General features: G+C 44.8%; 1 protein-coding gene across 1 annotated transcript in view; it reads left to right on the plus strand.

Annotated features, from left to right (window-relative positions):
* Positions 1–4,917: 4,917 nt before the first annotated feature.
* CYYR1 (cysteine and tyrosine rich 1) overlaps positions 4,918–16,362 on the plus strand; it is a 247,565-nt gene continuing 236,120 nt past the window's right edge. Inside the window, exon 1 of the mRNA XM_086933261.1 lies at positions 4,918–5,329. Within this exon, the coding sequence (XP_086789387.1) occupies positions 5,260–5,329 (70 nt within the window). The 5' untranslated portion in view covers positions 4,918–5,259. The remainder of the gene's footprint in view (positions 5,330–16,362) is intronic.

Consider the following 16,362-nt stretch of genomic DNA (forward strand, 5'->3'; position numbering starts at 1 on the left):
AATAACATAATACCAGTCGGGCGCAACACTATGCTATGCGCAGATTTTTAGCCTAGGTGTTTTAAACTACGCTCTTAATTACATCCAACACCCCCTTTGAAGAGACCCCCCAGTTTTTTTACACCACTTAAAGCCCTGGAAACAAGACCATGTTACAATCACCTCACATCCTGGCACTGTGCATCATGTGTGACTCATGACTTCTACGTTTTCAGTCTGCCTATGTGCAGGGGCATAGTGAACTCTCCACCCCCCCCCCCCCCACACCCTTGCTGTAGTTCGTTCTTGATAGGTCTCTTCTGCCTGCAACTCTGCAGACAAAGGCTCAGCTCATAATGTGAAAAGGTGGGTGAGTAAATAAGTGAAGGAATGTCTGAATGGCTGGATGGATTACTGAAAGGATGAACGGTTGAATGAAAGGGGGGATGGATAGATAATGAAAGAAAGGATGGATGGATGAGTGAATGAGTGGAAGTATGGATGAGAGAAAAGGTAAATAGATGGATGTATGGGTGGAAGGGTGGATGGATGGGTAAAAGGGTGGATGGGTGTGAAAGGATGGATGGATGAGTGAAAGGGCAGCTGATGGGCGAGTAAATTGGTGAATGGGTGTGTGAAAGGATGGATGGATGGATGAATGAAAGGGTAGATGATGGGCAAGTGAATGGGTGGATGGATGAGTTGATAAGTGAAATGGTGAATGGATGGATGAGTGTAAGGGTGGATGTAAGGATTGATGACTGAGTGAAAGGGGGTAGATGGACAAAAGGATGGATAGATGAGTGAAGTGAAAGATGAGATTAAAATTCAAGCATTCTAACCATTATAATACCTTCATTGCGTCCCAATTACTATAAGGAAGACAACAGAAAGTACATACCCCCCACCCACCGGTAAAATAAATGGTGGGGAGCCACAGTCAACTGCCGATTAGGTCAAGGGAGCCACAGGTCAAAAAAGTTTGGGAACCACTGGTATACCCTTTCTCCTCTACACTCCTCTAAGCCCAAGTGCTTATTAACCCTCTGGCCATTACTCCTGCCATTGTTTAAGTATATGTTTCTTGTGCCATTTTCTTGTTTCATTTTTCTCAAATTGTTCAAATAAATAGTTATTCCTCATTTTACAAATTCACTCTAAGTGAGTTTTATCAGCCTAGGCTTGTCAGGCTCTGAGCTCTCAAGATTCCCAGATACATGTTATGCCGCTCACAGGGTCCAGGTTTTCTTCATTTGTACTCTAAGATTCATATTTCTGAATATGCCATTTTATAATCAGGACTGCAGGTCCCATAATGCAAAGAAAAAACCTGGACTGAATGAGCTACTCATGCCTGGACCTGGGAAACTCGAGAGGGCTGCTGGCTGGTGTTCTCCATTTTGGACCCTGATGGAAATGGTGTTGAGCCAGATCCCTATTCCATACATCATTTCTCAGTAATATAGATAATTATGAACTGCACAAAGTGCTTACATCCTGTCTAGGTGTACACTTTACAAATACTCTTAACTACATATATAAATGCTAAGACACCATCTTCTTCACCTCACTCTCAGCACGATGTGAGTTGTTGGATAAATAAACAGGGCTGACTGAAAGTCAACCTATTACTTAGGGCTAATTAACAGCTAGGAAACAATAAAAGTACAACAGAATCAAAAACAACTCAGATAAATGGAGAAATAGCGGTTTCCACTGTATGAGAGTCTACAAAGGTTGTTAGTTTTGTATTCACTTAGCCTGAATGTATCTAACTTGTTGGGAAAGCTCATCTGTTGCAGAAAGAATAGTATGGTCGACTTCTGATCAAAGACTATCGTCGACAAGAGCTTAGCGATGTGAAGGTGTGTATCGGGGAAGCTTTGCACAGGCAGCAGTTCCGATGTGGCTTCCGAGGTCGATGTGAAGTCCTTGCGTCAGGAGAATCCTCACAGGAGAGGCAATGGGTCGGTCTACTCGGAGTTGCGCCTCGGAGCAGAGGAGATGGATTAGTTCTGCTAAGTACACAGATGGGCTGGTAGGGAAACTTTAGGCCACCTCAAAGGGTCTAGGACAGGGGGGCAACACTTGGCACAGTAGGACTCACAGATGGCGGAGTCCAGATCCTGGGTTTAAGGTTGTTGGAGATCTCTGTCCCTTAGGCTCTAGTCAGGATGCCAGCCAACTAGCCCTTGGAGTCACTTTAGAGTCCTGGGTTCCACAGATGCAATTCCAGTCCTTCTCACCCAGCCAAAAGGGCAGCAGGCAGCAGGTCATACCCCCCACACAGGAGCAGCCTTCCAAGCTACGTCTCAAACAACAAGAATACAGGGCCCTATCCGAAAATAAGGCACTCAGCATCACCCTTGCCTCCCGATGGAGAGTCTGTGAAGTAGGAGAAAAGGCCGGTGACTGCTGGCCTGGCTGGGCAGCAGAGAAAAAGAGAGAAGTTGGGTGCATTAACTGCAGACTGAGGAGGGGGAGGTAGTTAGAACCAATGGAGAAATAGCAGAAGCAATTGCGTTCTACTACCTCTCCCTATACTTCACACATCACACTGTCAGAAAGTGCCTGTGGGAGATCACTGTACAGGAGCTCACTGAGGAGGTGAGACAGGACATGGAGGTGAACATTAGTGGGTAAGAGATAGGTATGTCAACTAGGGACATCCAGACCAGAAAAGCACAGAGTCAGAGCAACATGTCATCAGAGCTTTATAGAAAATTGGAAAGTGAGCTGGGCCTCACCTATGCAACATGTTTCGGGAAGCGAGGTGTCTGGGTGTTCTCCCAAAAGGCCAGAGACTAGCCACTTTCGTTGTAATCCACTAGGAACAGCTATTGCCCATGCAGGTAAGAGCCGTGGGGCTGTGGGGCCGGTTGCGGGGGATTTTGACAGACGACAAGAGGAAATTAATTATTTATTTAATTTTCCCTCGCAGTCGTCTGTCAAAATCCACCCTGCCCACTGCTCTGACCTGCATGGACCGCGGCTAACACGGAAGGGAAGCCGCATACATATTGTGCCAAGGTCAATACCACTCCTGAATGTAGAGGTGAGAGTCCTGGACAAAGTCCTGGTCACCCGACTGAAGAGAACTATAAAGAAGCTAATTAACCCCGATCAGTAGGGCTTTGTACTACTCACAGGGAATCGGATGAAGCGCAGAATTTTTATGTTGAAAATGCATGAACTTTGTGTCCTGCAACTAGAACATCGATCCTGACTCAGAGAGCATTTTGTGCGTCTATGTGCAATACCGGTGTACAAAATAAGCACTTTAGGAATGCAAAATGCAAACCTTATTTATAGAGTCTTATGACATGGAGTGAAATGGCCTCCACAGATGTAATATCTAACCTTTATGAGAGCTCTAGAGTTTTCCAGGTCCATGCGAGAGAAGTTTATCCAGTGGAGCTTTTACCTTTACATTCTGGAACTGGAGTTTTTTAATGACAGTATCAGAACTACAAATCTTAGAATGTAAATTAAAAAAAACACTGCTCATGCATACACCTCCTAAACCTGCGAGCTCTGCCTTTATATCTCTATAGGTGAGCTAAAAATGCAATGAATATATGAAAAACAACAGGCAATAACACTTGAATATTTAGTATGGGGATTCCATTCAAACATACAATGTGCACACAACCGTCTCTGTGACGATTTCTGTCTTTCCCGGCTCTCTAGCCGACAACAATCTGCATGCAGGGATATGTAGGCCTTACGGTGAATTGAAAACTATAACTCCAAGCTCCATGCAAGCGCAACACCCATTGGGCTCACCGGGCTTCAGCCCCCCCCCTTCACGTGGAGAAGTGTGGCTCAATGGTTAGAGCGGCAGACCCTGATGCAGCGGTCTAGCCGGGGACCACGGTTCAATTCCCTGCCTCGGCGGGTCTTGGGCTCAAAAATTCCACTGACCTAATAATTCTCGCCTCAGTGCCTATTCCAATCATGGAGTCCCACTCTGCAACTCTGGGCAATAGCTTGCTTAATCTCCACAACGCTAAGGATGCCTGGCCTCCACCTTGGGGGTGCCCAGGAGTGGACACCTCACAGGGAAAGCCAGGATGGGTTCCACAGCGGTATTCGTACAAGTGCCTTGAGACCCTTGCGGGTGAGTAGTACGCTATACAAGTATCAATTTACATGTCTGTCAGCCCAGGCTGAGACAGCTTTGTGGGCTGGTGACCCTCTAATTGCAGCTTTTAAAAGACCATTTACTTGTTGATGAGGCTTGTCTTGTGTTTTCACCACTTCTTAGAGCAACTCTGTCTATGGCTGGAAGAAGTACAACCCACCCCCCAAATCTTGTTGCCTACCTGGCTCCAGGGGTGTAAGGTGCTGTACAAATATCGGAGGCAGGGCTGGAGGTGGTACCAAAATATGGGAACTCGGTTAATTATGAGTGCCAAACTATCAACGCTGGGAAGAGGATGTGGTCTCACGGCTAGACTGCCGACTTTGGAGCTGGAAAACCAACGTTCGAGCTTCGGTGTCGACTCCACATGTTCTGTGATCCTGGGCAAATCACAATCTCCCCGTGCCTGCCAAAAAATGGAATGCGTCTTGTGTAACGTAACTGATGCTCATGTAAAGCGCTCCAATACCTTCGGGTCATGTTCGCGCTATATAAATTTGCACCAAAATAAACGCTACAATGAAAGAAAAGCATGAAGATTTTTGAAATACTTGAGGTTTATTTGCTCCAAGATCTAAGTATGTGAGTTATTCATCACTGTTTTAATTTCTATGTATTTTGGTACACTTGCATTTGATATGAAAAAGCAATCAAGATGCAACCAGTCCGGGAAAATAAGGCCGCCCAAATCTGAGTTTGGCTAAAACCACGAGTAAAGGGTATCTGCCTCTTTAAGATTCCCAGTGCCACCCAGGAGGTTGAAATTTGAGAAGCAGGCACCGGGACCAGCAGCTGGAAAGCAGAGGGGAAGGAGCCGGCCGGGACTGTAGCCTGCTCTCAGACAAAGGCACAGGCGCTTTTATGTCTGAAGAGTTTAGAAAACATTAGTTGGCGCTTTGGTAGTCTGGTGGGGGACAGCTGCGATGCATGCACAGTTTCAGGGATGAACTGAGAAGACCGATGCTGTGGACGTTGGTGATGGGTCCCTTGCTCCCGCGAGCCACCCTTTGACAAGAGTTTAGCATCGGAAGTCGCCCCAGCTGTCCGTCTCGCGCACGTGTGCGGCTAGACGCTCTCTCACCGCGCTGGCAAAACCGGCTCCAGTGGGGGTGAACGGGACCTGCCCCCCACTTTGAATGGACATACCGAAACCAAACAGCCAAGGAGACTTCCTTCCAGCGCTCTTGCTGCTGTTCATCCTCACAGGTTAGTGATGGGAAACGTATTTTTGTTGCTAGAGAACTCTTTAATCCTGGAAAAGCCCGTGGCAGAGTTGGGGGTAGGGGAGAGTTGATGTGGGGGGTGATGGGGGGATGGACACTCACTGTATTCTCGGAAGCTGAACAAAATTCCGAGCCACATGTGCTGCTCGTGTCAGCTAACTAAGAAAGATATAATTTTGGGCAAACTGCGGTCATCTGTGACATTAAGCAGCATGTGTTTTTAACATTGGCTTATCAGAAATATGACGAGATGAATAATATATTGTCTTAGCACGATGCACGATGCAACTTGCCATGGTGCAATAAAATCAAGAGTATCTCCGTTCTATCTGATATTGTATTGCCCCCCCACCCCCAGATGACGGCAACCATGAGACACACACGTATGTCTCAGTTGTGAAAGTACGCAACTTTTCCACAGTTTATCCACAGGCCTTTTCTTTTTTTTCTACTTTGCATTCTGGTTCATGTAGTTCTCTATAAAGTTTAAAAATGTACGGTTTCAAGTACTAGATCTGAAAGACAAAATCCCAAATTAGACGAAATACTCGCCCATTGACTTGGTACCTACTCGTGTGAACTTGACAAATTACTTTCTTGAAAATAATTATTTAATAACCCTGAATCGTTTTTCTCACAGTGTGTGTTTTTAAGAGGTGCTCTTTGTTGAGCAAAGCTTTTGGGAGTGTGTTATAAGTTCAGGGCAGTAATGTGAGGTTTCAGGATTGTTGTAATTATCCAGATGTTTGTGAGTAGGGTTTTTGCACCGCTGAGCTGGTAAACATGCGTGGTTCAGAGAATTCAAGCGGCACCACAAGCAGCAAACCCAGGGGCGGCTGGTGACATTTGAAAGTGGTGAGGCGTAAAAGTTTGAGTTCCTACGGCGAGCACGTGGAAAGGTTTTTCCCATTACACTGTTCGGAGACTCGAAGTCACTGCATTGACATATAGGTGCTTATTAACCCGTTCTATGCTCATGACGGAGCCGCTCCGTCATGAGCCTCGGTTGAGCTGTGCTCATGACGGAGCGGTTCCATCATGGCCCGCTCGGCGCGCCTGCGCGGCGCGAATTTCGCGCCTGCGCTGGACGTTCCATTGAGCGGGGCGGGCCATGACGGAACCGCTCCGTCACGAGCACAGCTCAACCGCGGCTCGTGACGAAGCAACTCCGTCACGAGCATGCGAGCGCTGCATAATTCCCGCCGCAGCAAAGGGGTTAAAATAATGTGGAAGTAAATCAAAAACATTTCGTAACACTAAATTAAATCATGCTATTTTTTTTTTTACAGTTTTATATAGCGCCAATTCGGCCCGAAGAAAGCAGTGAATCGCTTTACATGATCACCAGTTACCTGGCATTATGTAAAAATACCTAGCTGAAGGTCACATAACAACACATAGCAGCATGTAGCGCTCTGTGAACAAACATGCTTGCGGTAGTCATTTGGAGTTGAAAACCCATGATGTATAAAAGCCCTGTACATCAGTCGCAGAGGGGGGCTGAGGGGGGGGGGTTTGATGTTGCTCGGGGGGGGATTAAATATATGATAAAACTTACATCACCGCCGGTCCGGGTCTGCACCTCCTCTGCTCCTCAACCCCTTGGCGCCTTCACGTCGTCGAATGCCACTGGCAGCCCCTTACAGCCAATCCTGGCACTGCAGGGGCACAGGTTACTCTGCGCCCGCAGCACGCCCATTAGGAGGCCGAAGGGCTCCTATTGAGCATGCGCAAAAAAGCGGAAACACAAGTGCGCATGCGTGGGCACGGGTAAAAAAAATCACCCTCCGTCCCCACTCATGCGCACATGTGTTGCTGCCTCTCTTTTGCCCTGGTGGCTGGTGACAATCATGTCAATCAACATGACGCCAGACCGCCCACCCCTTCAGTCTCTGAAGGGGGTGGGCGGTCCGACGTCATGCTGACTGGCATGCATTGTCAGTTCTCCCTCGGCGTCTCCTGCGGGGGGCTGCGGGCGGGGGGGGGTTACGCCCCCACACCCCTATGGACGCACCGCGCCTGAGCAAACCTAGAACAGGCATAACAGTGAAATTCCCATAGGAGTTAGTGACTGGTGTTTGTAACGAATCTGCCTCTTTTTTCCGCAGCCCGTTACCCCACATGTTGTTACAATGTGGTTGATACAGCGACCGCGTTGTAACAGCGCATACTATTACCCCGCAAGTCGTAATAACCACTTGCAGAGTGGGGCGTTGGATGTTGGAATAGTATAATTTACTATTCCAACTCCAGTCTGTGCAGACAGTAGGGAAGGTGTTAGATTTTAAATCCAACACCTTCTCCCTCCTCCGTAAGTCGTTGTTACGACTTGCGGGGCAATGGTATGCGTTGTTGCAACGCAGTTGTTGTAACAACCGCGTTGTAACAACATGCATGGTGACGGTTTCGTGGTCAGGGTTGTTTACCATTTGGAATATGCCTCTTTTTTTTGCAGCCGGTTACCCCGCATGTTGTTACAACGCGGCGGTCGTTACAACAACTGTGTTGTAACAACGCATACTATTACCCCCAAGTCGTAACATCAACTTGCGGAGGAGGCGCTGGATGTTGGAATAGTATAATTTACTATTCCATCTATGGTAGAACATTCAGAAGTGCAAAAACAAAGAAGATGCATTGATTTAATTACATATAGCAGAATTTAACACAGGTCGGAAAAGACAGATAAAGGAGAAAGAGTTAAAGGAACAGAAAAGGTTACAAGGTTTCTTAATTTCATCAGGTACACTTTATTCTTGTAAAAAAACAAAGGGATCCACCCTTATGGGAAAGTATAGAAGTGTTCCTCCAGACTACGAAAATGGCTACCCACTACTTGACAACCCAACACACAATGAAAGACCTACAGTGGACCATTATCAAACAAATGAACAGAGCTCATGGTCTTCTCGAGAAGGAACAGCGGTGGGTGCTCCATTTGGGGGACACACATTACAGGTTTGAACAACGACATCCCTTGGGGACAATTTAGCTGATTTGTATCTCCCCGTGACTTTTGTCACTATGTCTGGGAAGAGAAAACTACTGCAAATACGCTGCATAGAAACTCTTGAAACGACTGGGCAGAACCCTTTTGTTAACCAACCTTCTATTAAACACTTGGGACCAGCAGAAAAACACCCCTGATATAATGTGGCCTGTACATTACCCCATGGAATTTACTGTCCTGCCACACGTTTTTCAACTCCTATTCACTTTTGTCATCTTGAGCTCACCCATCTGTAGAGAGGTGTCATTACCACTATATGTCCTCTACATAAAAATCTTTTGAAGCAACTTTTTGTCGTGCATATTCTGACACATGAAAAAACCTCTTCGGAGTAACCCGCATGTCTTGCTGCCCACTCCCTTGGTACAATGTCTACCATAAACACAATTACATTTACCATTTGTAAATACTTGCCCAGACCTGGTTTACTTTTGTTTTTAATATCATTATTATTTTTTCATTATCCGGCTGGTCCGCATTTTACGCTAGGATAGTTTAAAGAGTTAGGAATAGGTAGTGTCTTGGATTTTTTGACGGTCTAGTGTTTGTACCAATTAGTGCAGTATTTGGCTGCAAAACTAACAATTATGCTCAGTTTTTAAGGACACTGCCTCAATGTTCCATTGAGCCGCGGCGAGGCAGTGTGCTGGTCAGGAGGTAACCTTGATATTGTAAGTATGGCACAGCCGATTTGCAACTGTGAAACGCTGCTCAATTAGGAATGATCTCAAAACCAACAATTTTTCTTTTTCAATTTCTTTTAACAGTGTGTGACTATAGGTACCCCTTCCCTCCCATTTTGAAGGCTATTGGGTCATTATCTGGGCGATATAAGAGTAAGTGAACAGCCTAGACTTTGGAGGCTTCTTAGTCTGTCACTAAACTTTTTTTTTTTGAAGGAGAGATATATTTAAAAGATACTCTCAGTTATACTTATCATATCGATACGCACACCACGTGGTCCTTAGATATAGAGTGTGTGTTTTAGGTTTTGTGTGTGTATGTTTTTGTATTGTCCCATCTCGCCGGCATAACACAGCACTGATTACCAATTATAATGGTTACAAATAAGAAAAATATATCACAGAAATATGTCACTTTTCTTTACAGGTCAACACCACATATGGTGCAGTTTGGATGTGTTATGTTATTTTAACTCTGTTTTTATTCTTCCAGAACCCATTTAGCAATATACCTACTGGGGTATAGCATACTGTGCATGTAAATTTTATGTGCACCACTTAGTAAGGATTATATGTAAATACACAGTTGTTTTGATTTGAGTGTAGAAGGGATCTCTTCTAGATCCCGATGAGAAGCCAGGGGAGGGCTTTGAAACATGTTGACACAGGAGACACTGTCCATTAAAGCATAGTATTTCCATCTCATTCCCCACTTTTAACTATACCAGCTCAAAGGAACATTAACATTTTTTTTCCCACTGAGCCAGGTATTTTTTAATTTTTCACCATTCACTCACTTCTGACCCTTCCACTCATGCTCCTACACCTCAAATAGTATTATATTTCATAAAGAGTGCTCCCACGTAGTTGTATGTTATAGCACACCACGTCCCGCAGCGAGAAAACCCCGATGATGAAGCATGCCGCCAAGGTTCATTTTGGTGTGTGAGGGGTATTTAAACATAGCTGTGTGCTTTCCACCATTGTAGGAGATACACGTAGCCTGTAGGAACACTTCTATACTTCCAATAAGGGTGGATCCCTCTGCTTTTTGACAATATAACTTGAGGAGGACGTATCCACCTCTCCTGCTCTTTTGAGCATTACCTCTTCACTCCCTCCTAGTGTTACTTTGATACTTTATTCTTGGCCAGGCATGCCTTTACAAACCAGTGTAATCCTGAAAATTCAGTCCATTGTGGGTCAATTGAGGCGAGTCAGGATTACAACTGCCATAATGCACTAGGCTGTAAAATGAAAGACCAGGACTGGCACATAGTAGCTTTGATTACTTGGAGCCATCTGGTATCCCTAAAGAAAGTGTCTATTCAAGCTTAGATTAGGTGTTTCCTTCAGTGTGGAACTAGTGATTAACTTTCTTTGCAAAGTGAATCTGCACTTGAACCTCTGAGAATCCTTTTGCTCACTTCTCATTCAATTGTAGGAAGAGAAGCCTTCAGTGATGCATGTCCGATAGGAACAGACTTATGTAGGCTGCTCCACATATCGCATGGACTGTGAACTTTGGAGCACCTTTTACCCATCCTCTCAGCCCCACCAACACATTCATTAGCAGAATCCAAATGACTCAGCAACAAAGTAAGAAACTATTCTCCAAGGATGGCCCCTTCCCCTATAGTCAAACTAAACCCACCTAGAACATACTGTAACGCAAGAAGATCTCAAGGTGGTAAAAAGTCCCACTGTGGAAGCGGTGTTATTTAAACTGCGAATCACACACTTTGCTGTAGCCATCTAATGCTGTCTTCAGTATAGTCAACGGTGAGTCCTGTGTTCTTCGTTTAATCTACCCTTTAAAAGTTGCCCTCTGAGGCAAAGACTTTGTCAAGTCTTTCCTATATCCACCGTCAAATATTATGAAATTGCTGCAAAGAGCCTATTAATCCAAAAGTCACTCCTGCCTATGTTCATTGTCTACTCCAACACATTTTGCACACTACTTTCCAGTTCTCTGGTTGCCTTGGAGCTCTCCTTTGGAAAGTACCTTTCATTGCTTTGATATCACAGATCGAGAAAGGACTCTGCTAATGCCTACGGCTCCAATCTACTGTTTAGGCACCACCACCTTAAAAAAGCAGCATCACTGTGTGTGGTGGGGTGCCTGGAACTTCGATCACTATAAAAGGTAGTGTTTCAGCAGCAATATCATTAACAAATTATTTTTATTCCAGCAGCATGTCGTGTTCTAAAATCAAAATTTCCGCAAATACCTATTTTTTCAAGTGTGTAAGCTGCTTTAAACCCACAGGGATGCTTGCAAAGTTGACTTAGATGCTCTCCACCATATTTTCAGACCAAAATAACACCTTCCTCACGACAACAAAAAACATGACCCAAAAATTGCAGCTACACAATTGGAACCATTCCCACACAGCAATCTTCATAGTCGCCCCATGCTTGTGGCACGTTTTTGATCACACTTGCATATCTTTTTTCATCAAGATCATGCCCAAAGCCATAATTCCTACTTATCAGGGTATAGAAGCTGAAATCTTGGTATCCCAGGTGCATGCCAAATTTGATACACAATAAATTGTTAAAGGAACTACTACCACATTTGGAAATTATGTATCATAATAGCATTTAGTATCACAATGTAATGTCCTTCAGTAACCAAATTGCCAAGCACACAGTATCCTTTGTAACCAGTTTCTAAGAGCAGAACTACCCCAGGGAACGGAGACACATGTCTCAAACCATATCTACCTCAAGGAAAACGGACTCCGACAACCACCACATCCCAGCATGCCGCAGCACACAGTATCCTTTTTTTTAACCCAATCTATTAGTCTTCAAGGCCAAATACATCTCTAGACTAGGAGCCTCGACATTTGAGGCGCACTGACTCCACTATTTTGAAAAACTCTACTGTCTTGAAAAAAATTACAGTTCACATTGTTTTCTAATTAGACTTTGCTCCGGAAGGCGCAATGGCGATCCTGTCATCACACTTTCCAGATCCTGGATGCGGGGGGTGGAGGGAGGGAGAGGGGAGGGGTGTAAGGGGAGACAAAGGAGGGGAGGAGGAGGGGGGCACCAGGGACAGGGGAGGGAAATGAAGGGACAGTACTCTTTTGTATTCTTACTTTCACATCTTCTAGACTTTGCTTTTTCAATCTACAGTACTGCAAGAGCCAATCTTTGATTTAACGAATCTGCCAATGAGAGTCGGGCACTGAAAGTGGCACCCACACCACCTATGCAATGGCTAACAACACCTCTGTCGTGCTGGCGACTGACCTCAAAATAACCTCACTAAACGTCAAAGGCCTGAACCACCCCATTAAGCACAGGAAAATACTAGAATACCTGGCCAAGTCCAAGAGTGACATAGTCCTATTACAAGAAACTAAACTAGACAGGAAAGCTACAAACTAGTTAAAGCAAAGTGGATTGCCAACTCGAACGGCTCCCCAGCTAATCGAAAGAGAAGGGGAGTCATGACGCTCATCTCCAAGAACTCGAAACTCATGATTAACTCACACACGCTAGACAGTGAAGGCAGGTTACTGGTAACCAACATCTCAAGAGGGAGTGATCAGATACATGTAGCGAATATATATGGCCCCAACACAGACGACCTTGAATTCTGTGAGGAAGTCGCCATCGCCCTTGAAAAAATCCTACATAATGAACTACTGATAGTTGCAGGAGATATCAACATGCCAGACCCACTATTAGACAGACAATCCCACTGCCACTACCACCCAAACAGTTCCCACAAAGCACTCCTCAACATATGCACAAGATTCATCCTCAGAGACACATGGCGACTCACACACCCAACCACGACAGACTATACATTTTACTCGAACCCACACAAATCACACACAAGAATAGATCACATCCTGGTGTCAGGGACACACACGCACATGATAGAAGAAGCCCTAATAGAACCAAGGATAGTCTCAGACCACTCAACAATCAGCCTGAAACTAGCGTGCCAACACAATGAGGTAAAAGCGTGCAGATGGACGTACAGGAACAGCATTATCACAGATCCCGACCATAAGAAAGAGGTCACAGATGCCCCCACCAAATACATAGCCACAAATGATAACGACGAGGTAAGCATAGACAATCTCTGGTACGCCCTGAAGGCCACAATTAGAGGGAAACTACTCAACATTTCGGCCAGAATCAGAAAGAAGGCAAATCTAAAACTGACTGAGTTAGATGCAGAAATCAAAAGGCTAGAACTAGAATTCATAAAAGATAATCGGACGGACCTCACTCTTCACAAGCTAACGACCGCCAGGTACAAATACAACAAAATCATTAGCGAAAGAACCGGCCTCTGGTTCAACAGAGGAAAGGCACTGAACCTATGCGAAACCAACAAAGCAGGTAAACTCCTCGCCTCATATCTGAAATACAAAAGCAATCAGAGAGCAGTCACTTCAATCACTGACACGGACGGCAAAACATACACCAAACACAAAGACATTCTCAGAATTTTTAGGCAATTCTATTCAGACCTCTACAGAAACCGCAAACAACTAGATAAAGACGAGTGCAAAAAATACCTAGAAAAACTTGGTCTACCAAAGCTAGATGACGCAGATAGCATGAAACTTGGGACAGATTTCACTGCAACAGAGATAGAAAAGTCAGTCAAGTCCTTAAAAAAGAATAAAGCCCCAGACTCAGACCTATACAAGTTCCTAAAGATCAAAACAGCCCTAAAATAGCAAACTTGAAGCCATCTATATTCCAATACGTCACAAATATAAATAAGCTAGGGCACCAGGTCTCCCGCATACACAAAACTCTCACCGTGCAAAAAAAACAACACCAATGAAAAGACAGAAAAATACTGGAACTCTCACATACACCCACCACTTGAGGACCAAGAATGGGACAAACTATGGGCATAAGCCACACAGGCTAAGATCACCCCTGTACTAGCGCAGACCAAACTGTGGCTCCTACACAAAACATTCTGGACCCCTGGGCATCTGCACAAACTGGGACTAAGAGATAGCGATGCATGCTGGAACTGCAACGAGGCTAAAGGGGACCTAGAACACCTGATCTTCCTGTGCCCCACTCTCACGGCATTCTGGGGGAGGGTCTTTGATTCCATAGACAAGATGTTCCAATTAAAAATGTCAAGGGGATTCCACTCGATCATCACAGCCTCTATCCGAACCAATCTCTCTACAAAGGGAGAGGGAGAACTCTTGGACCTTCTCCTAATCGCAGCAACGACGCTAATACTCACAAACTGGAAAGACACATCTAAAGTGTCATATGGTGGGTGGCTCTCCTGGATAGCCTACCTAAGGGGAGCTGACACTTTAGGGAGAAGATACTCACCCTGGAGATCCACCTCCGGAGACTTATGGAATTCACTTGACGCCGCCCTACCAACTTTTGACCCTACTTGAGCGACAAACAACCTAAGCTCGACAACTAGCCAACAATAAATGTATAAAATCTTGCTACTATCAGATCGATGCAATCTCTCTCTCTTCTGTCTTTACTTATTCACTTTTTCCACCTTCCTTCTCCCTTTATTACTCATCCGAACGAGGGGCCCGTAATTGGCCAAACATGTACGATATAAAGATGCCAACAGGCGGGTTCCCACATTGAAGCCACCCTGTTCTCTGTATGTATATATGCAAATACCATAAATAAATTAAAAAAAAGTAGGAGTGTGGGCTAAACCCCACTCCGCTGACAGAATTGGCAGAGTTTTGTCAACTTTGTGTTCCACTTTTTTTCACGCATTGGTGAGTGCAAGCAAAGATTTGAGTTCCGATTGTGCGATTTTTGTTTTGGGTGCTAGACGTCCTCCCAGTGAGGTTTCTCAACTCGGGCAATCGTGGCAGGTTGCGACCATTTCTACTAAGAAAGCTTCAGCTCGAGTAGAACATTTTACCCAAGTAGAAGAAAAAAGCAGCACCCTCTGGTGCGCCAAATGGTGCAGTTCTCGCAGATTTTACAGTGCGCAACAAGTTCCCAGTGCCATACATCAGCATGAGCAGCTCAACGTGCAGAATTCTCCTCAACGTCTAGAAATTATGCCTGCTCTCTTGAACTATGTGGAATCTTGCAGACTTTTTATGAAACTCTGCGAAATTCTGTTGTTGTGATTTAGACAAAGCTGATGGGTATGCTCAAGATGTGGAAGAAGGTTTTAGGTTTCTTTGAACTTGGAGGTATTATTTTATGTCAACTATTGTGATGCCCCTGAAGGTGCTGCCAGCTGTGAGTTTTATCTCGTGACAAGAATACAATATAAACATGCTACAGATTCTCTACCCCACATAATCCCTGCAATTTTGTGTCCTTGGACAGATGGTTGGAAAGCTTTTTAGGGAGATCTTTATTTGTGACAAAAGTGAGACGGGCTCTCCAAAAAAAGGATACATCTGAGGTTTTGCCTTCTTTCGTTCATGACCATACATTATCTGTATACCTCTCCTTTTTTAGGTCCCACATGAGACAGCGCTTGCATGGGAGACATTTTCTGAGTTTATGGGGAGGGCGTAGAGCTTGCTTACTATTGGTTGGCTTTATCGTCAATCTCATTTCCCCTGCTTCTCATTGTCAGCATGTGCCAGCTTGACTTCTTTACTTATTATCCCTCCCCAAGTACTGCTTCCTGGTCCAGTGAATGTATTCCACTGTTCGCATTTTTGGACCTAGGCTACCTTTTAGGTCCCCCCTGCCACAGCGCATGTGCTATCGCTTTGCGAGGGATATGGTTTACTATAAGGGACTTGGAGCCCGCCAATTGCTAACCAATCTTTGGCTTCATTTTCATTCTTATTTGGTGCCTTTAATTGGCCAACGCTCGCTGATACTACTTTTTGTTCTTCCGTTCGGAGCATGGGCCAAATATCAAATTATTTAGTTTGATTAGTGTCCTTCTACTGTACAGCCGCTGCCCCCTATGATCTAGGTTTTATTCTCTTTATTCTTCACCTCCCAGTCCTCAATACTTCTTCCCTACATGAGATGCTTACATAGATCGTAGAGGGAGATAATTGGTAGCATATTGTGTTCTAATATAGATGCATTTATATTGCACTTTCTAGCCTTGCTGAGGCTTTGAAGTGCTATAGGGAAATTCAGTGTCAACTCGGGTAACCTTCCATACCACACAATGCCACTCCACATATTATTTTTTCATTTTCAGGGACAGAGTCTGAGTCCCCATGTCCTGAAATGGTGACTGGAACATTTCTCATCATGTTGCTGCCAGCCAATCAAAGCATGACCTCCCGCAGAACTCAGACAATCAGATAGCTCTATTATTTAAAGTTGCATGTACGTTGGACTACCACAAGA

Source organism: Lissotriton vulgaris, chromosome 8 (genome assembly GCF_964263255.1).
Source record: "Lissotriton vulgaris chromosome 8, aLisVul1.2, whole genome shotgun sequence".
Classification (NCBI taxonomy): Eukaryota; Metazoa; Chordata; class Amphibia; order Caudata; family Salamandridae; genus Lissotriton; species Lissotriton vulgaris.